At 38.0% G+C, this 22,231-nt stretch overlaps 1 protein-coding gene across 1 annotated transcript in view; it reads right to left on the bottom strand.

The window, feature by feature from the left end:
• The window catches only part of UTRN (utrophin), a 551,097-nt gene that overhangs the window by 313,836 nt on the left and 215,030 nt on the right, over positions 1 to 22,231 (bottom strand). The window contains exons 35-41 of the mRNA XM_068985316.1: positions 21,364 to 21,543; positions 17,721 to 17,849; positions 15,326 to 15,496; positions 13,071 to 13,232; positions 12,508 to 12,645; positions 5,689 to 5,877; positions 4,637 to 4,809 (exon numbers count right to left, since the gene is read on the bottom strand). Of these exons, the coding sequence (XP_068841417.1) occupies positions 4,637 to 4,809; positions 5,689 to 5,877; positions 12,508 to 12,645; positions 13,071 to 13,232; positions 15,326 to 15,496; positions 17,721 to 17,849; positions 21,364 to 21,543 (1,142 nt within the window). The remainder of the gene's footprint in view (positions 1 to 4,636; positions 4,810 to 5,688; positions 5,878 to 12,507; positions 12,646 to 13,070; positions 13,233 to 15,325; positions 15,497 to 17,720; positions 17,850 to 21,363; positions 21,544 to 22,231) is intronic.

Below are 22,231 nucleotides of genomic sequence, written 5' to 3'. Positions count from 1 at the left end.
TTCACATTCCAGGATGTCTGGCTCTAGGTGAGTGATCACACCATCATGGTTATCTGGGTCATAAAGATCTTTTTTGTATAGTTCTGTGTATTCTTGCCACCTCTTCTTAATATCTCTGCTTCTGTTAGGTCTATGTGGTTTCTCTCCTTTATTGTACCCATCTTTGCATGAAATGTTCCCTTGGTATCTCTAATTTTCTTGAAGAGATCTCTAGTGTTTCCCATTCTGGTGTTTTCCTCTATTTCTTTGCATTGATCACTGAGGAAGGCTTTCTTACCTCGCCTTGCTATTCTTTGGCACTTTGCATTCAGATGGGTATATCTTTTCTTTTCTCCTTTGCCTTTCACTGCTCTTCTTTTCTCAGCTATTTGTAAGGCCTCCTCAGACAACCCTTTTGCCTTTTTGCATTTCTTTTTCTTAGGGATGGTCATGATCACTGCCTCCCGTACAGTATCATGAACCTCTGCCCATAGTTCTTCAGGGATTCTGTCTATCAGATCTAATCCCTTGAATCTGTTTACTACTTCCACTGTTTAATAGTAAGGAATTTGATTTAGGTCATACCTGAATGGTCTAGTGATTTTCCCTACTTTCTTCAATTTAAGGCTGAATTTGGCAATAAGGAGCTCATGATCTGAGCCACAGTCAGCTCCCAGTCTTATTTTTGCTGATTGAATAAAGCTTCTCCTTCTTTGGCTGCAAAGAATATAATCAATCTGATTTTGGTATTAACCATCTGGTGATGTCCATGTGTAGAGTCTTCTCTTGTGTTGTTGGAAGAGGATGTTTGTTATGACCAGTGCATTCTCTTGGCAAAACTCTGTAAGCCTGCTTCGTTTTGTACTCCAAGGCCAAACTTGCCTATTACTCCAGGTATCTCTTGACTTTCCACTTTCGCATTCCAGTTGCATATAATGAAAAGGACATCTTTTTTGGGTGTTAGTTTAAGAAGTTCTTGTAGGTCTTCATAGAACTGTTCAACTTCAGCTTCTTCAGCATTACTGGCTGGGGCATAGATTTGGATTATTGTGATATTGAACAGTTTGCCTTGGAAACAAACAGAAATCATTCTGTTGTTTTTTGAGATTGCACCCAAGAACTGCATTTCAGACTCTTTTGTTGACTGTGAGGGCTACTCCATTTCTTCTAAGCAATTCTTGCTCACAGTGGTAGATATAATGGTCATCTCAGTTAAATTTGCCCATTCCAGTCCATTTTAGTTCACTGATTCCTAAAATGTCAGTGTTCACTCGTGCCATCTCCTGTTTGACCACTTCCAGTTTGCCTTGATTCATGGGCCTAACATTCCAGGATCCTATGCAATATTGTTCTTCACAGCTCTCCACAAGATGGTGGAGTAGAAGGATGTGCACTCATCTTCTTCTGAGAGAACTCCAAAATTACAACTCGCTGCTGAACAATCATCAACAGGAAAATGTTGGATCCTACTGAAAAAAGATACCCCACAAACAAGGATAAAGGAGAAGTGCCAGCAAGACAGTAAGAGGGGCAAAATCACGTTTAGAATCAAACCCCATACCCACCAGAGATGCTTGAAGGGCTCAAACAAAACTTGTGCGCACCAGGAGACCCCACAGAGACTGAGCCAGACCTGCCTCTGCATGTTTGAGTGTCTCCTGTGGAGGTACAGGTCAGCAGTGGCCTGCTGCAGGGGTTGGGGTTTGGGTGCAGCAGACCTGGGTGTGGCATAAGCCCTCTTGGAGAAGATCACCATTAATCCCACCAGAGAGCCACCAGAACTTACATAGGACTGGGGAAACAGACTCTTGGAGGGCACAAACAAAATCTTGTACACATCAGGAAAAAAGAGCAGTGACCTCACAAGAAACTGACCTATACTTTCCCATGAGTGTCCAGGAGTCTCGAGTGGAGGCATAGGTCGGTGGTGGCCTGCTGCAGGGTCGAGGGCACTGAATGTGGCAGTGCATACACTGGACCTTTTGAAGGAGGTCGCCATTATCTTCATTACCTCCACCATAGTTTGGTCTCAGGTCCAACAACAGGGAGGGATCACAGCCCTTACCATCAACAGCAAACTGGATTAAAGATTTACTAAGCATGGCCCCGCCCATCAGAACAAGACCCAGTTTCCCCCACAGTCAGTCTCTCCCATCAGGAAGCTTCCATAGGCCTCTTATCCTTATCCCTCAGAGGGCAGACAAAATGAAAACCACAATCACAGAAAACTAATCAAACTGATCACATGGACCACAGCCTTGTCTAACTCAATGAAACTATGAGACATGACATGTAGGGCCAAGGCAAGATGACAGATCATGGTGGAGAGTTCTGATGAAGTGTGGTGAACTGGAGAAGGGAATGGCAGACCAATTCTTGCCTTCAGAACCCCATGAACAGTATGAAAAGGCAAAAAGATATGACACTGAAAGATGAACTCCCCAGGTGAGTAGGTGCCCAATATGCTACTGGAGAAGAGTACAGAAATAACTCCAGAAAGAGATGGAGCCAAAGCAGAAACAATGCCCGGTTGTGGATGTGACTGGTGATGGAAGTTTTGATAGGGATTATATTGAATCTGTAGTTTGCCATGGTTAGTACGTACACTTTAACAATATTAACTCTTCCAATCCATGAGCACAATATGTCTTTCCATTTATTTGTTGTCTTCAGTTTCTTTTATTAGTATCATATAATTTCCATAGTAAAAGTGTTTCACCTCCTTGGTTTAATTTATACTTGGGTCTTCTATTCACTTTGATGCTTTTGTAAATAGGATTTTTTTTCTTAAAGTTCTCCTCCTGAGAGTTAGTTATTAGTGTATATAAATGCAACAGATTTCTAGATATTAATTTTGTATCCTGCAATGTTACTAAATTTATTAGTTCTAGTAGTTTTAGATGGAGTTTTTAGAATTTTCCATATATAGTATCAGTCTCTTCAGTAAGCAGTGTTGAGGAAACTAGAGAGCTACATGTTAATAAAAAAAAAAGAAAGGAAACTAGACCATTTTCTCACACTATATTCAAAAGTAAACTCAAAATGGATTAAAGACTTAAGTGTAAGACCTGAAGCCATAAAGCTCTTAGAAGGAAATATAAGCAATATGCTTTTTGACATAGGTCTTAGTATTTGGGGGGATGTGTCTCCTCAGACAAGGACCACAAAAGCAAAACCATACAAATGGGACTACATCAAACTAAAAAGCTTTTGCACAACAAAGGAAACTATCAACAAAATGAAAGGGCAACCTGCCACCTAAGAAGTTACTTGCAAATGACATCTGACAAGGGGTTAATACTCAAAATACGTAAAAAACTTACACAACTCAATATCAAAAAATCAACAATCCAATTAAAAAACGGGCAGAGGCTGAAGAGATATTTCTCCATAGAACATATACGAAAGGCCAACAGGTTCACAAAAAGATGCCCAACGTGTCATTAGGGAAATGCAAATTAAAACCACAATGAAATATCACCTCACACCTATTAGAAAGACCATCATCAAAAAGGCAAGAAATAGCAAGTGCCAGTTTGGATGTGGAGAAAAGAGAATCCTTGTCCACTAGTGGTAGGAATGTAAATTTGTAAAACCACTAAGGAAAACAGTAAAGAGGATCCTCAAAAAATTAAAAATATAACTACTCTATAATCCAGCAATTTCACGTCTGAGAATACATCCAAGGAAAATGAAAACTAACTTGAAAAGATATCTGCACCTTCATGTTCATAATAGCTTTACTTACAATAGCCAAGATATAGAAGCAACTTAAATATCCATCAACACATGAATGGATAAAGAAGGTATGTGTGTGTGTGTGTGTATATACAAATATGTATATGTATATTATATATATATATATGCACTTAGCTGTAGAAAGAATGAAACCTTGTCATTAGCAACAACATGGATAAACCAAAAGGGTATATGCCAAGTGAAATAGGTCAGAGAGAAAGACAAATACTGTATGTCTTTACTTATATGTAGAATATAAAAACAAAAGAAACAAATATAACAAAACAGAAGAAGACTCACAGATACAGAGAAAAAACTAGCTATCACCAGAGGAGAAAATGGTAAGTGGAATGGGCGACACAGATAAGGAAGGATTAAGGGAAACGAACTACTAGTATAAAATAAACGTTACAGAGATTTAACGCACAGCACAGGAGATCAGTCCTGGGTGCTCAATGGAAGGAATGATGCTAAAGCTGAAACTCCAGTACTTTGGCCGCCTCATGCAAAGAGTTAACTCATTGGAAAAGACCCTGATGCTGCGAGGGATTGGGGGCAGGAGGAGAAGGTAACGACAGAAGAAAAGATGGCTGGATGGTATCACCAATTTGATGGACATGAGTTTGGGTAAACTCTGGGAGTTGGTGATGGACAAGGAGGCCTGGCGTGCTGCAATTCATGGGGTTGCAAAGAGTCGGACATGACTGAGCAACTGAACTGAACTGAACTGAACTGAACAGGGAATATAGTCTATAATATTGTAATAATTTGCATCTTACATAATATGTAAAAATATTGAATCACCATGTTGTTCATCTGAAACATAATATTGTAACTCAACTATGCTTCAATAAAAATAAAGTACATATGAATTTACAGGTCTTTTAAACAATTAAATATTAATTTAATTTGCACATACCCTTTACGATCATTGTACATTCTATTAATTCTGTCCCATTTTGCATTCAACTGAGTAAGTGTATCCCGAATCTGAATGGCTTCAGGTCCAGAAGCTTCAAGGATAACATCCGGTTGTTTTTCATGAATGACTGCAATCTGCTCTCCGAGTTTGTCCAGTTGATCTTTGATATTCTACAAAGATATTTTCATATGTTAACAAAAGCCAGCAAAGAGATATAAGAATGGAATCACAGGAGACCAAAAATTTATATTGAACAAGTTACTTAAAAATAATGAGACATAATTGCTGCTCATCAAAACTGGAAACTTTTTAAAAAAATAATATCCAGTACAGGCCAAAGCAGGTATGCTTTGAGGTATGCTACATAATTTCCTAACAGCAGGGAAAAACATCCTGTGACGTTCAAAGTGGCAATCGTACAGGACATAAAAAGCTTTAATAATATTCTGTAAAGGTAATGAAGTGTTTTAAAGCTAGAAATTACATATACTTTCAAACATCTAATAATGCTAACTTAAATGACAAAACTGAGTTACCAGATAAACTTATCAACTCTATCAGCGTTTATTATGACATGATACAAAAATGCAATCAAAATATATGAGTCTTGATATCAAATAGTTTTTGCAAATTACCTGAAAACTTTCAGACCCCTAATTAACTTACAATCAACGTGATATTCCATTTCCAACCACTAGACAATCAAATCATTCGTTCTAGGTGGTAAGATAAATGCTGACATTTTACATCAAATGACAATCAAGTTTCCAATACAGGAATAAAATTTGTGCATGTGTTTGACTTTAAAATATCTCTGATGTTGCCAAAAACACTGTGTGCATTTAAAAATCCATACCAACTATTAATAAATTAGAATGTTTGACAGCATTTCATTGGCAGTATAGGAAAAGTTTGTTTTTCATACATATTACTAATTCCTTGGCACAAATGTAAAAGGCTAAAAACCATTTAAGTAGGTACAGTGACAAATTCCTTGCTTTATTTCTATATTAACTGCAGGTATTCAAATGTACTGCCTGGATATTTACCTTCAGAGAATCTTCCTGAAAGGAGAATTCTTCATAGACAACAGAGCTTAGCTCTGGAGTATTAAGTGATAATTCAACATCATCCATGGAAAGTAAAACTTTGTTAATTTCAACCAGATAATCTGTGGGAAGGGGTGGTGATCTAATTCCAGAAGCGAGCTGACTTGTTCTCTGTTGAATAGGGACTACCTGTATAGACATCAATAATAGCAATACACATCTCTTAGAATATCCCCACAATGAACAGCAGTAAAGAAAAAACTTTTTAAAAAAGCAACATTATTTTGTGGAGAAATTCAATACCATAAGCAGAAATTTTAAAACTTGCTTTAATTTTTTAAAAGTTTCCCTGCACTGCTATGGAAACCATTAACAATCTCTCTGTAGCCTGCTGTTAAAAGGCTTAAATAAGCTGTTAATGCTTGAAAGGATTTTCTTTAAGACTTACACCACTAAACTCATTTAGAAAATAGGAAAGCATAATGACTCCTTTCCAAAGTTATTGAAGAAATGAGAATGTGCTGCAAATCATGAAATTCTGTATGAAATAAAAATTTTAATACCATTGTCATTATTAATAATAATAATACCATTATTATTACACTCTATTTTTTTTGAATTTCACAATTAGATTAAACACTTCTGGGCCTTGCTGGTGAAAAAATAACTAAGAGTGAAACATGTATGTGTAACATAAATTGCAAATGCAATGGGAGGTTTCATTAAAATAATATCCAGGCAATTCAGTATATAATCTTAATCTTTGAGAACAATAAAACACAATATGAATGCCCTACATAAGACGACAGGTCCTACGATGCTAAATTCACACAGGTTCTAACTTAGGTGCACAATTATTTATCCTAGTGTAGGATTTTCTGTATCCTCTAATCAGAGCTTTCTAAGCAGTAAAGTGCTCTCTGGGATAGGCCATTAGTCCCTGGGTTCAAGTCCTTTACTCTTTGACAGCTACCATTTAATAATTGCTGTCTACTGCTTGCCAATGGTCAAAGAGCATCTGACTCATGAATTAGGGTAGTCTCCTTGACACTTTCATCAGATTTCTATATTGAACTTCTGAAAAATGGTCCTCCTCTGAAAACTCAAAGATGACACTGAAAAGGCTTTCCTGGTGGCTCAGTGGTAAAGAATCCGCCTGCCAATGCAGGAGACACAAGTTTGATCCCTAATCCAGGAAAATCGTACATGCTATGGAGCTGCTAAGCCCGAGTGCCACAACTGCTGAACCTGTGCTCTAAAGCCTGAAGTTGCAGCTACCGAGCCCATGTGCCAAAACTATAGAAGCTCAGGTGCTATAGAGCCAGTGCTCGGCAACAAGAGCAACCACTGCAATGAGAAACCCACACAGCATAACTAGAGAAAAAGGATGTGCAGCAAAAGAGACCCAGTACTACCCAAAATAAATAAATAAATAATATTTTTAAAAACATGACAGTGAAAACGGTCATAACTGAAAATGGTTACAATTCCTAAACAAGACCTAAAACCAAGATTAAAAACAGTGACTGATTAGGATGGTGTTGAGTCTTGCAGTCTACATTTATGTGTCTCCTACAATTTGATAAACTGACTTTCACCAATTGATAGGCAGTCCTGGGTAGCCAACTGAGAAGCAAGTCCACTCATTTCCTAACAGGTTTGTTTCTACCTGACACTAATATTAATTTTATTAGACTAATGCCACACATTCAAATTTCAGTCAGAAAACATGTCTAGGTATTTACTTGTATGTCTAAGAAGGCAAATTATACATTTTAATATAAAAGGCTAAAAAAAAATGTGTACACTCAGGAACCAATTTTAATAAAAAACATGAAATATTTCTTAACAATATCTTTTTTCAGATTTTAATTTTAAACAGGCAATGTTTTGGCACATCATAAAAGGAAACTCAGTTGTTCCTCTTCTTAACTTTAAGGAAAAAGTAAAAAGGCACAAAGAAAGTACTTAACAGGTTGAGTAATCACAGCAAAAGAGTAAAAAAACAGGGACCTGTTCCCCTACTTGGCTTTCGCATCTATCAACCAGTGTCTTGCTCAGAGAGCCTCTGTTTTTTCAAGACCCAAAATTACTCCAGGCCTCCAGCTATATTTGATCTGTGCTTGTAGGACATTCAACTTTATAGTATTTTCCTCATTAGCAACACTAAACATCATACACCAGATTGTCTTTTTCAATCTGCAATGTTGGATGACTGGTGAGAGTGACTTGTATGCCTTAACAACCACTACAAGGCGAGGAATTCTGTGCTGTTTCTTGAGTTACACAACAGATCGGTATTGTAAATAGAAAGTTCAAAGGGTTTTTCTTTTAAAAAAAAATTGTTCATTAAACACTGTATTCTTCTATTAATGCAAACATGCATGCTCAGTCACTTAGGTCATGTCCCACTCTTTGTGACCCCCTGGACTACAGTCCACCAGGCTCTTCTGTCCATGGGATACTCCAGGCAAGAATACTGCAGTGGCTTGCCATGGCCCCTCCAGTGGATCTTACCAATCCAAGGATCAAAACCAAGTCTCTTGCATCTCCTGCATTGCAGGCAGACTTTTTACCCAGTGAGTCACCTGGAAGGCCTTTCTATTAACACTAAACACATAATCTAGGATTTCCTGAGTGAGCCTCTGTACCCTTGCAGAAGCAGCAAGGCCATCCAAGATTCAAATATAAGCTTACTATATTCCCCAAATAGGTGTTATCCCAAGAGAGTGATCAATCAAAACACCCGAGGGGAAAAATAACATCCTCAAGATCTAACCTAGACTTTACTTCTCAATATTTTTATTTTTAAAGAATTCAGCTAGAACACAAAAATACACATATATACAAGGTAGCACTAAAATTAGACAATACTACATGATGCACCTCATGTCATACTGCAACCTAAATTCCAGATACATTAAAAAATTGATTTTAAATGAAACCTTACAAACATGTCCCATGGGCAGAGGAGCCTGGCGGGCTATTGGCCACGGGGCCCAAGAGTCGAACATACGTTAGGAACTAAACCATTACCACTATTACAAACATTTTCTAAGTTTTGTTTTTATCAACCATAGGGAAAACCTGGGGCTTCCCTAGTGGTTCAGACAATAAGGAATCTGCCTGCAATGCAAGAGATCTGAGTTTGATTCCTGGGTCCAAAAGATCCCCTGGAGAAGAGAATGGCAACCTATTCCAGTATTCTTGCCTGGAGAATTCCATGGATAGAGGAGCTTGGCAAGCTACAGTCCATGGGGTTGCAAAGAGATGGACATGACTGAGAACTAACACCAACACACATAGGGAGAACTTGGAACTAAACAGAGTTGAACATTCATCAACTCTCTGGAGGATAAGGACAGTTTTTTTAAAAAACTCAAAAAGGAAAAACCTAGTCACGTGTGGCTAAACAAAAATTTTAAATGGCTGTACATTAAAAGTAGAACAATCAAAAGATAAAAATCAATAAGATGATACTTTTAAAGCAAATATGACAAGGTTAATAGGTTTAGTGTACAAAGATCTAGCATATAATTTAAAATAGCAATACCCTATTAATTTAAGCACATGAGAAAGGACATTCAATATATATTTCAAATAAGAAAATGAGTCCTTTTTTGAGTTTACATACATAATTTTTTAAAAGCCACCTATATCACTTTGTAAGAGAAACCATGCGAAAGGCAGCAGATGAAAAGGGAAATGCTAGGAGCCCCTCTGTGCTCTCAGGGAAGTCTCTGGAAGCCTCTGAGCTGAGGGGTTATTTATATTTTAAATACGGACGGAAGAGAAGGAGGCACTGAGGATGAGTATGATCTTGACTGAAAGCTTAATGTCCCTTCCCTGACAAAAACTAAGGACGCTGACTATGATGTGTCAATGTAGATTTATCGGTTGTAACACACACACCTCTCTCGGGCGGGATGTGGATAAAGGAAGAGGCTGTGTATGTATTGGGGGTGAAGGGACAGAAACTCTTTGCTGTGAATCCAAAGCTGCTCTAAAAAATGACGTCTATTTTTTTAAAAAATCAAACAAGAAATTTAATATTCCTTCGCAATAGGCTCTGGTTCCCCACTGCCTGTCACCTCCTTCCATTTTCTCTCTTCACCAATCTCCACCCAATTCTCCACTCACTCCTTTTCCCATTTCCAACCTGATTTCATAAGGAGGTTGAAGTGAAAAGTGAAGAGAAAGTGTGAGTAGCTCAGTCATGTCCGCCTCTGTGACCCCATGGACTGTAGCCCGCCAGGCTCCTCGCTCCAAGGGATTCTTCAGGCCAGAATACTGGAGTGGGTAGTCATTCCCTTCTCCAGGGGATCTTCCCAACTCAGAGATCAAACCCAGATCTCACTGCAGGCAGATTCTTTACCATCTGAGTCACCAGGGAAGCCCAATAATGAGGTTAATCCAAATGAAAACTCACTGAAGAGGAAGCGAAAGGATTTTTTCACCTAAAATCCTTCCCATGCTCCAGCTTTCTGTAGGTGCACACACCACCCAATCCTTTCTAGGCCCTTTCCCCACCTCCTCTCATCCACATAAACTTTTTCAAATCATTTAACCGAGGGTAAAATATTGCCCATAGCATGCAGTGGCTCACTGCTCACCCGAAAAAAGAGAAAAGAAAGAAAAGGAGAGAAAACAAGTCCTGTAAACTGGTGGTCCTCAATGCTGACTGTACCTTAGACTCATCTATAGTTTTCTTTTTCAAGTCTCCACGCCTAGGCACAACCTGAAAGAATTTGATTTAACTGGTTTGAGGCTTGATTTTATTTAAGCTACTCAAGGGATTCTAATGTTCACAGTTAACAGTTTTAAAAACTATAGATTTGAAGAAGAATATAGGTCAATGTAAGAGGGAAAAAATGCTTTAATATTTTTAAATCATTTTATTTATAATAACTAATGTTAGTGAAGTCAAAATGAAGCCACCCTGTAATAGTATACATTAGGGCTTTCAAAAACCAAATGTACTTATGCATTAAAAGTCTAAAAATTATCTGTATTTTGGGTCATTAATGATTTCTGATTTGGGACCCAAAGATGAAGTACCAGAGATTAAAGATACCTTTAAAAGCAACAATTAAACAAACAACTATAATATAATCTAAAAGATGTTAGAAATAAAAATGGAAACAAGTCTTAAGAGACAACATATTTTTAAGATAAAATAAGAAGATAAAACTCACACCAGGGAACAACAATAAAATGATGTGTTTGAACTGTGGTGTTGGAGAAGACTCTTAAGGGTCCCTTGGACTGCAAGGAGACCCAACCAGTCCATTCTGAAGGAGATCAACCCTGGGATTTCTTTGGAAGGAATGATGCTAAAGCTGAAGCTCCAGTACTTTGGCCACCTCATGCAGAGAGTTGACTCATTGGAAAAGACTCTGATGCTGGGAGAGATTAGGGGCAGGAGGAGAAGGGGACGACAGAGGATGAGATGGCTGGATGGCATCACGGACTCGATGGACGTGAGTCTGAGTGAACTCCGGGAGATGGTGATGGACAGGGAGGCCTGGCATGCTGCAATTCATGGGATCACAAGCAGTCGGACACGACTGAGCGACTGAACTGAACTGAACTGAACTGAAGGCACCAGTTGAGAAAGGTAGAAAAAAACAGTATAGCTATACTATATGGGGAATGACAGTGAATCACAGAGGTGGCAGAGGTCAAACCAAAGCCTCTATATATCATGCCAGCGACAAATCTTATACCTAAAGCTTTTTCTGCATCTCACAATATTCCTGAACAAGTTCTTTGGAATAGGAATTGTATGATCAGCCATGACTTGGGGGATGAGGAATAATCCTGAGAAAAATACAGAAGGTGGGCTGGAGCTATGGAAAGCTTGGGGAATAGCTAATAGGTAAAAATCACAGGAGTCTGAATTATGGAAGGGACACAGGACTTAGGAAGTTTCTCTCCCAGGTTCTTAAAACAAGTAACTGGTAGAACTGGATTCAACTGCCGGTTCAGGCCCATATCTTATTTCATTTGGACCTACTGGTTTTAATCTTTCCTCAAAGGGGTGTGAGGCACAAAGCCTATGAGGAACAGGAAATGATTGAGATGATTTTGAGGTTTCTACCTTGAGAATGGGTAGTTTTGAAAAGTAATTAACTAAGATAGGGAATACAGCAGGAAATGGGTTGGTGGGGAGTGAGAGGGCTAGTTCAGCTTGGAACCTGTTAGGAGGCAGCAGTATAAACAGATGGAGACATCCAACCAACAGCAAGCCAATAAACCTGCATCTTCTCGTAGATTCCAACATCATCAACGGAAACTGGTTCTAGGATTACCTAACAGACCTCTAAGGAACACCAGCATATTTACAAAGCAGCTGCAAAGATGGCCATTGAAAAGGGAGCTGGTGGTGAATCTTTTTCTAGAATATAAATCATATTTTATCAAAGTTACAAATTTAGTTATTTGTAAGCTAGAATCTTTTTCTAATGTGGTCAAGACCTCCACACATAAAATACAGAACTGAAGGAGGAAGTCACACCCCAAAGGTTTAAAACATTATCAGAAATCCAAAAGGGATGTCCTATAATAAAGTGTTATGTATCTATTTTCTTAGTGTTGCCTCACCCAAAAATATAAACCTACCTAGCAATACACACTAGAAAGAAGGAAATACCATGGCAATTGGTTTGTTTTGAGACATCATTGATTTGATGTCTCATTGATTTGAGAAATCATTTCTCAAATGATTTGAGAAATCATTTGATTTGCAACACCAAACATCTGAATGGCAAGAGCTGAAAAAGTTATTTAAGTGGAAAAGAATCTCCCCCACGACAATACCTTAGTTTTGTTGTATCTTGTGTGCAAAAGTAGTAACTGCAAACGGATCTTTTCTTTCTTAGTATCTTCCATAGGTTGATGCAACATTTGCTCTCCTCTCTGTAGAACTTCCTCAATCTGGGCTCTCTCCTCATCCATCTGAATGTTTGAAAGATATAAATTACTCAAAAGGAAAAAGCACAAGGTCAATTACTATCAGTTCCAAGCAGAACCAACCTACAAAGTATAGTATAGTCAACATATGTTTATCTGAATGATACACAACAAATGTTTGTGTTTTTCTTAAAATATTTTATATATGAAGTTAAAATAGTTCATAAAGACTGCTAGTTTAGAAGTTAAATAGCACTAACATAACACTATCATCAGAAAATATGTCTATTTTTTTCAAATATTCAGTAAATCACATGACAAATCTTACATTGACACTTTGGAGAAAATCACATTTAAATCTGTTCTATCATGTTTGGCAGATATCTGGGTAAACATCATTAGTGTGAAGATGTAATTAACAGAGAAGAAAAGTGACAACACCATGGTTTTTAAAATCTCCTTCAACCAACCTTTTCATCTTCATCACTGGATTCCAAGTGTTTTTCCATAACTTTTAACATATTATCTATGTCATTTTCTAACTTTTCCAAGTCAGAGAAAGGCACACCAACTTCAAACGCTTCAGTAGTGACCAGACACGGATATGATAACGGTTCCTGGCCAATTAGCAACTGTGGAGGGAAAAGCGCTCTTGAAAAGACGGTCTTAACTTGACCTTTCACCATTAATCGGTGTCAAGAAAGAACTAGCATTTATTTGAATTGACTTTAGTTTATTCATTCACACAGCAATAATTTTACCAACTTGGGAGTCTCTGATTACCACGTTCTCCAAACTCCAGCCACAGACGTGAAGTAGTGTGCAAGTGACCCTGACTGCCTGGAGTGTGTGAGGGGCATTGTAGGACCACAAACAGACACATCAGGAAACAGTGCCAGGATGCAGAGCCACCCCTGCCTTGGCCACAGAGAGGAAGAAAGTCACCTCCTAATACAGGAACACCCCAAAGAATGACTCCCAATTAATGTTCTCCAGTACGGGCCCCTTGGACTGTGATACCCAAACTTCAAAAAAGTATACCTTTCTCAATGCAGTACTTTCAGACAATATCTATATAAAAATAGTTCATATGGACGTGCCTAAAATCAATGTGTGTGCATGCTCAGTCACTTCAGTCGTGCTTCACTCTTCATGACCCCATGGACTGCAGCCCACCAGGCTCCTCGGTCCATGGGATTCTCCAGGCCAGAATACTGCAGTGGGTTGCCATGCCCTGTCTCCAGAAGATCTTCCCAACCCAGGGATCGAACCCATGTCACCTCAATCTCCTGCAACGCAGGCAGATTCTTTACCAGTGAGCCAGTGGAGAAGTCCAAAATCATGTAACAACTTTAATAAAATGAAATGCAGGAAAACTGGCAGTGTTGACTGAACATGGGGAAGCTAGCAACCTCTCTGGAAAAATCTATTTAACAGCATTTATATGAACAACTTTCACAACAATTCCAAGGAATTCTACGAAGTGATCCTAAGGGCATATTAAGACACAAGCAAAAAGACATGCATAAGAGAATTTTAACAAGACAATATATATAAAAGCACAATAAAAGTGGAAAACTGACTTAAAAACCACAACAGATCATATAGTTTAATACCTGTTAAAAACCTTGTCAAAGGAGAATACACAAAACAATACAAAATTGTTGATACTTTAATATCACATACATATAAGAATATAAACACATGCCAAAATGTTAACAAATTATTTATAGGAAAAATAATCATTTTCTTCGTACTTTCTTTCAATCCTCCTCCTGTGTCTCCTATATTACTCTTTTACATTTGTAGAAAAATCTCCTATAGAGCTACTGAAAAGACTAAATAAGTAAGCTTAGGTCGCAAGGTAAGGAAGGCAAGAGTTAAAGCAAGATTTTTGTTTGTTTTCTTTAAGTTGCAAATAATCTAAATATATTCTTAGGCTATGAAAGATAGTTTGGCCTATTATATCAGATATTTTGGGATTCCCTGGTGGCTCAGTGGGAAGAATCTGCCTGCAAATGCAGGAGACCCAGGTTTGATTCCTGGGGCAGGATGATCCCCTATAGAAGGAAATGGTAAATCATTCTGGTATCCTTGCTTGGGAAATCCCATGGACAGAGGCGCCTGGTGGGCTATAGTCCATGGGGTTGCAAAGAGTCAGACAGGACTTAGCGACTAAAAGACAACAACATCAGATATTTCAAAACAAAGCAAAGTTAGAGAATATTTACTTCCTACATAAAAAGAGGACCCTCCTCTTAGATAATTTGAATACTTGAAACCTTTTCTCAAATGGGTTATTTTCTTTAATACTAATTTCTTAGATTCTCTCCTTCATTTGGACAATCATAAATAAGAACAAATGCTCAATCAAAGAAAAGTGATAAAACCATTTTCATTTAATTTTTTTGTTGTATATACCATATAATTGAGGCTTCCCAGGTGGCGCTAGCAGTAAAGAACCTGCTTGCCAATACAGGTAGATATAAGAGACATGGGTTCAATCCCTCGGTGGGGAAGATCCCCTGGTGAAAGGCATGGCAACCCACTCCAGTATTCTTGCCTGGAGAATCCCATAGACAGAGGAACTTGGCAGGTTACATTCCATAGGGTCGCAAAGAGTTGGACACGACTGAAGCAACTTAGCACGAGCACCATGTAACTATCTACCATTCAGCTACATATCTACAAGAAAATAGTTTTATATAAAAACATAATTACTTACTTTGGCACTTCTGATGTGTTGAGAGACCTTTTCAAAATTTCTGTTCAATTCAGCTAATTTTGGTTCTACAAGCTCCCGGCTTGAGCCTCCACGTGCACTCATCAAAACAACAGCTTGATCTCGGACATTTTGTACTTGGAGATTGACATCATCCATCTCAGAGAGTAAACGCTAATTGTAAGAAAGCACAAAATTATCACATGGGAAAAATCAAAACCAAACATGGGTGCAGTGCTAACTGGGAAGTAAAGGGAGCTTAAACAAATGTCTGAGACTTCTAGTAAGAGACTTCTGTACATCAATTTGAATAAGAGCTGTTCATATATTTAACGAGAGAGAGAGAGAGAGACTCATTCATGCTATATGGGAAGCATTTTAAACTACTCCCAGTTTATATAAAACTTTACTTTATAATTGAATAGTCTATAAGATTTATTGTGTCATTTCCTCAACCATCTTATTCTAAGAATTGCAAAGTTTCTTGAGGCTGATAAAAGATTAAGTAGCAAGGAACAGACTTTAACTTCTTTTCCCCCTAGAAATCTTGTTTACCACCATCCCCCTTTCCTTGGTGAAGGTAAACTGGTTTGGAAGGGAATTGAATATTACCATTTAGTTTTTAACTAAAATGTACAAGAACATTATGCAGTTTCCTCTGGCTAATTTCATAATGGTCATTAAATTCATTTTCAGGCCTAAGAAAGGGATGCAAATACCTGCCTCAATTCCTACTTCATTCATAAGTTTTTGAAGAGTGCTGGAATTCTCTCAGGAGTATGGCTATGAGTACATTTTGAGTGAAGTACCAGCTTATCTGTATGTATCTATAAATTCTGCAAATGTTTTCCTTGTGATTACAAGAATGAACGATACCACAAGGCACTCAGTGATCTAAGACAGGGAGCCTAATCCACTGTTCTGAAGAATCTGTGCTTACTTGTTATGGTGGCTGAGAGAAATTAAGTCGTTTGAGGAAGTAGTTTTTAAATTAGTGTATGTAGATAGAAACAGGAGAACATCAGCTTAACTATGGAACTTTTAGAATGTGTTCTCTTGCATCTAAATGTGATTGTCATATTAAAAAAAAAAAACAGCCACTGCTTGTCTCAAATTTCACTAGTTATGTAGAGATTCTTGAAATTCTCTTTAAGAAAAATCAAGTAGAAAGAAATAAACACTTTACAGATAGGTCTTGGCTTTCATGAAAAATTGTCTAAAGGTATGCTAAACATATGTTAGTGATCTAATAAATGTAATAAATTTAATAAATTCACTAAAAATGTAGTCCAGGAAATAAAGAAAATGTAGTAAAGAAAGGAAACTATCTCATTCTTTAAAGGTTTATAGATGCATAATAAAACACTCTAAAATGGTTTTGTTTCATATAAACCATCTGGTGTGAAAAAGCTCTGTAACATCTAAAGGACCTGAATCAATTGTTATTTTGCTGGCAACAGACACATTCTTTATTGTTTGCAGGTTCCTCATCAAATCTTTAATTATGCAGTGTTTCCTGTCATCGATAAACAACGTGAAGGGGAAAAAAAAGATTCATTCAGTGATGTCTGCAAAATGTTGCAAGAGTATATTTGTAACCCAGAATTCAACTGTTCATCCATATCTGATGTGTCAGAGAGTTCCAAAGAAGGATTGGTGGGGCCTGAGAAGTAGATAGAAAAGATTTCCCAGGGGGAATTCTTAAAAGTTAGGTCTGACCTTCAACTTTGAAACAAAATGTAAAAACACAGGAAAGAATAAGGGCTACTCCTAGAAATTTTCTGAGACTCTGGAGTTCCCAAGACAACAAGTTCTTCTTTGCTTATCACCAGTGCATAAGGGTATCAAGAAGCTGAGCAAAGTGAAGAAGTCTGCCATACGGTACTTCTGAAAAAATGTACTATTCTTTCACAGCAGATTCCTCTGAAAAGCTGGGTCGGTGGGGAATATGCACCAAGAAATGAAAGCCAAATTACTCATTATGAAGTCTGTTTTGCTCCAACTTTCTGCAGTGCCGCCAAATTTTGCAAGTCATGAAAAAAATAACTAAGAATGCACTTTCGCTGTTAACTAATGATGCAGCATTCAACTATGCACCATGACAAAATGAAGTATTTTCTGTTTTCCCAGCTTATTAAATTACAATGGAAAAATTATGTTAACAGCCCCATAATGTGGCACCTTTAGATGCCAATTCTTACCTAAGAGGAATGGAACAAAAACTTAGCTAAGACAAAAACCAAAACAAACAAAATAACTCATTCTGTTTATCCCACCAACATAGAAGTTAATAAATCTCCTGCACGAGAAACACATGTGTACAAGTAACTTGGAATATTCATCAAGACAAAGGAGACAGCTAAACCTTCCATTCTCAGAAGTGTTACTGATCTGCTACCTTCACAATTTCTTCTCGTTTGCTTGCTGGCTTTTTTTCGATCTCATCCAATAGTGCTTCAGCTTGATAAAGCCAGGTGCTTATGTGAGCAACATTGCCATCAAATATTTCCAACTGGTTCTGATGGTTCTAGAAAGGAATTAATAAAACACTGATACAACCATATGAAATAATTAAGACAATAATCTTTGAAGACATTTAAAAGGTCTTCAAAGACCTAAGTAATGCTGAATTTCAAGAAGAACTTCTACCTTCCTGCAAAGCTCTTCCCCAACGGATAAATCTCATTCCAAAAAATGCACAGCTGTAAAAGTGAAAGTGTTATTTACTCAGCCGTGTCCGACTTTGCAATCCCATGGACTGTAGCCTGTCAGGCTCCTCTGTCCACGGAATTCTCCAGGCAAGGATACTGGAGTGGGTAGCCATTCCCTTCTCCAGGGGATCTTCCCAACCCAGGGATCAAACCTGAGTCTCCCACATTGCCAGCAGATTCTTTACTGTCTGAGCCACCAAGGAAGCACAGCTGTGGTTGGGTACTTTTTCATTTTAATTTAGACCTCAACATAATGAAAAATTGAAGACTAAAAGGCAAAAACTTCTTTATAAATTTCATTTTATTTTAATCCCTATTTCTCATTCATATACTATAAATAATCTTATTGGCCCTGCCTTGATCATATTAGTTAAGAACTCATTTAAGGCAGCAGCAGCATTTAAATACAAGTAAAAAAGCAATTCAAATCTGGTTGAATAGATTTTGCCTACTCAAAGCTTGAGTGCTTGAGGCAGGGCCCATGTCTTTTCACCTCAGTACCATCAGCACTTAACAAGACACTTGGCATAGATCTCAGTGATATTTCCTGAAGCATAATATAACATGTGATTGAGTTAAATTTGAAAACAGAAGCAAACACTTAAGCCAGTTAAAACAGGGCAAAATTTCTGAGGCAAAAGCAAGAATTTAGAATTTGATCAAAAAGAGTGCAGAAGCTTTATGATGAACTTAACAACTTCTAGGAAATATATTTTATAGGATGAAAGAAGTTTAAAAATAAGCAAATTATTAATCTATAACATGTAAAAATCACTGAAAAGTAAAATGAGAATAAATGACATAAGGAAAGTTTTGACACTGGTCTGGATTCTAATTAAGAATTGATAAACATCAGACCAAAGCCAGTAAATCAAATTAAACAGAAAGCTATTATTTGAAAGGAGAATTTAGAAGGTACAGACTACAAAAGACAGAAGTAAGGAACGTGAGAATGTGGAATAAAACTAGTCACAATAAAAATGAATATATAAAATAGTTAAAGAACATATTCTATGAGCCAAGATTTCACATTTGTTATTCAACACTTAACAACTTTGTTGCTGCTGCTACTGCTAAGTTGCTTCAGTCGTGTCTGTGTGACCCCATAGATGGTAGCCCATCAGGCTCCCCCATCGCTGGGATTCTCCAGGCAAGAACACTGGAGTGGGTTGCCATTTCCTTCTCCAATGCATGAAAGTGAAAAGTGAAAGTGAAGTCACTCAGTCGTGTCTGACTCTTAGCAACCCCATGGACTGCAGCCTTCCAGGCTCCTCCGACCATGGGATTTTCCAGGCAAGAGTACTGGAGTGGGGTGCCATTAGATATGTTCTTTAATTCCATTTTATATATAGGGAAATTAAGTAATTTACACAAGGTTATGAAGATAGTAAGTTGTAGATGAACTCTGAATATGAATCTGACAGGTCAAGACGTAAGCCCACCAACTTTAATGCCCTAGACATTCTGATTGATATTGAAACACACGATAATTTATTCTTCTCTGTTTCTATCCATTACCCAGTAATTCTATGAATTTGGAAAAAGTCCTATCTCAGATATATCTGAACAAATAATAATTTATGGATGAGAACTCTTTTAAAGGGAGGAGATGGTGATGCTGCTATACAGTATTCATTGCTAGTGTTAATACAAGAGAAACAGAAAACATTACGAAAGTAGAGGGTCACTATTTTCATGAAACGCTAGTTAATTGTGTAATGGTATAACCAAAGATTAACAGCATATAACACTTAACAATTATTATAATTATCATAATAATATCTAAAATTGATTGTTTTTAGTTATATAAGAGCATAATCACAAAAACTGTGTGAGGTAAAAATTATAATAATGTCCGTTTTACATATGAGAAAACTGAGATTTAGAGAATGCTTAATTTAAGTAACTTGACCAAGATCCTCCAGTTTATAGTCAAAACTTTAACCTGGGCTATCAATATGCAGGTCAGGAAGCAACAGTTAGAATTGGACATGGAACAACAGACTGGTTCCAAATAGGAAAAGGAGTACGTCAAGGCTGTATATTGTCACCCTGCTTATTTAACTTCTATGTAGAGTACATCATGAGAAACGCTGGGCTGGAAGAAACACAAGCTGGAATCAAGATTGCCAGGAGAAATATCAATCACCTCAGATATGCAGATGACACCACCCTTATGGCAGAAAGTGAAGAGGAACTAAAAAGCCTCTTGATAGAAAGTGAAAGTGGAGAGTGAAAAAGTTGGCTTAAAGCCCAACATTCAGAAAACGAAGATCATGGCATCTGGTCCCATCACTTCATGGGAAATAGATGGGGAAACAGTGGAAATAGTGTCAGACTTTATTTTTGGGGGCTCCAAAATCACTGCAGATGGTGACTGCAGCCATGAAATTAAAAGACGCTTCCTCCTTGGAAGGAAAGTTATGACCAACCTAGACAGCATATTCAAAAGCAGAGACATTACTTTGCCGACTAAGGTCCGTCTAGTCAAGGCTGTGGTTTATCCAGTGGTCATGTATGGATGAGAGAGTTGGACTGTGAAGGAAGCTGAGCGCTGAAGAAATAACGCTTTTGAACGGTGGTGTTGGAGAAGACTCTTGAGAGTCCCTTGGATTGCAAGGAGATCCAACCAGTCCATTCTAAAGGAGATCAGTCCTGGGTGTTCTTTGGAAGTAATGATGCTAAAGTTGAAACTCCAGTACTTAGGCCACCTCATGCGAAGGGTTGACTCATTGGAAAAGACTCCGCTGCTGGGAGGGATTGGGGGCAGGAGAAGAAGGGGACGACAGAGGATGAGATGGCTGGATGGCATCACCGACTCGTGAGTCTGAGCAAAGTCCGGGAGTTTGTGATGGACAGGGAGGTCTGGTGTGCTGCAATTCATGGGATCTCAAAGAGTCAGACAGAACTGAGCAACTGAATTGAACCGAACTGAATCCAATATTAAAACCTGTGCCCTTCTTTAACTAGTACACCTTTTTTAGAACATTGAAAACATTATATATATAGCCTGTAATAGTATGAATATTAAATACGATATTGTCATTTAAACTGTAGCCAATAAGTTACATTTAGTAAGATGTTCAAGTACATATTTTTATGTATATCACAAATGGTTTATTACTTAATAGAAATGAAGTACTTTGAACTCTTTCTAGTTATTATCTTTCAAAGCAAAAGTTACAATGTAGTCTAAATGAAATTAATTCACAAGCAAAACATTATTGTGACAAACGGAAAACACGGTTTGGAATTCCAATCCAAGCTGTCTTCATTTTCACGTATTGGCAGGAGACGCGATCTCGCCTTGAGGCTCTTGCTAAAACTCACCATCAGGGTGCTGCACCAATCCTCAGCCCAGGTGCGGACCCGGCTCCACCCAGCACTAAGCACACAGAGCTTCTCTTCCAAGACGGCCTCACCGCCCTCGACCAAGTTCCTCAGGGCAGCACCGCTCTCTGTGATGGCGTTCAAATCAGCTTTTCTTTTCTCCAGATCCTTCAGAATATTCTAAAAAATAAAAATTCCAACACCCACTTGATCTCGCAGAACATGATAAAAGTTTACACAACCATCATTTTTAACATGTTTTTCTTCCATATATATATGACTCCCTAGATTCGTCAAAAGTGCACAAGATTCCACAACTTGCTAACATGAGAGTTTTTAAGTTTCAAATAAAAATTAAATATTTAATTACACAAATACCAAAGAATGTAACAATTTTAGATGTGGAAAGGTAATTATTTCATTTATTTTTAAGTATAAATTTATTCAGTTCAGTTCAGTTCAGTTCAATCTCAGTCTGGCCGACTCTTTTCAACCCCATGAATCACAGCACACCAGGCCTCCTTGTCCATCACCAACTCCCGAAGTTCACTCAGACTCACGTCCATCGAGTCCGTGATGCCATCCAGCCATCTCATCCTCTGTCATCCCCTTCTCCTCCTGCCCCCAATCCCTCCCAGCATCAGAGTCTTTTCCAATGAGTCAACTCTTCGCGTGAGGTGGCCAAAGTACTGGAGTTTCAGCTTCAGCATCATTCCCTCCAAAGAAATCCCAGGGCTGATCTCCTTCAGAATGGACTAGTTGGATCTCCTTGCAGTCCAAGGGACCCTCAAGCGTCTTCTCCAACACCACAGTTCAAAAGCATCAATTCTTCAGCGCTCAGCTTTCTTCACAGTCCAACTCTCACATC

The sequence above is a fragment of the Capricornis sumatraensis genome, chromosome 13 (assembly GCF_032405125.1).
Source record: "Capricornis sumatraensis isolate serow.1 chromosome 13, serow.2, whole genome shotgun sequence".
NCBI lineage: Eukaryota > Metazoa > Chordata > Mammalia > Artiodactyla > Bovidae > Capricornis > Capricornis sumatraensis.
Note: the sequence above shows the minus strand (reverse complement) of the source record. Positions and strands in the feature narration are given on the sequence as shown.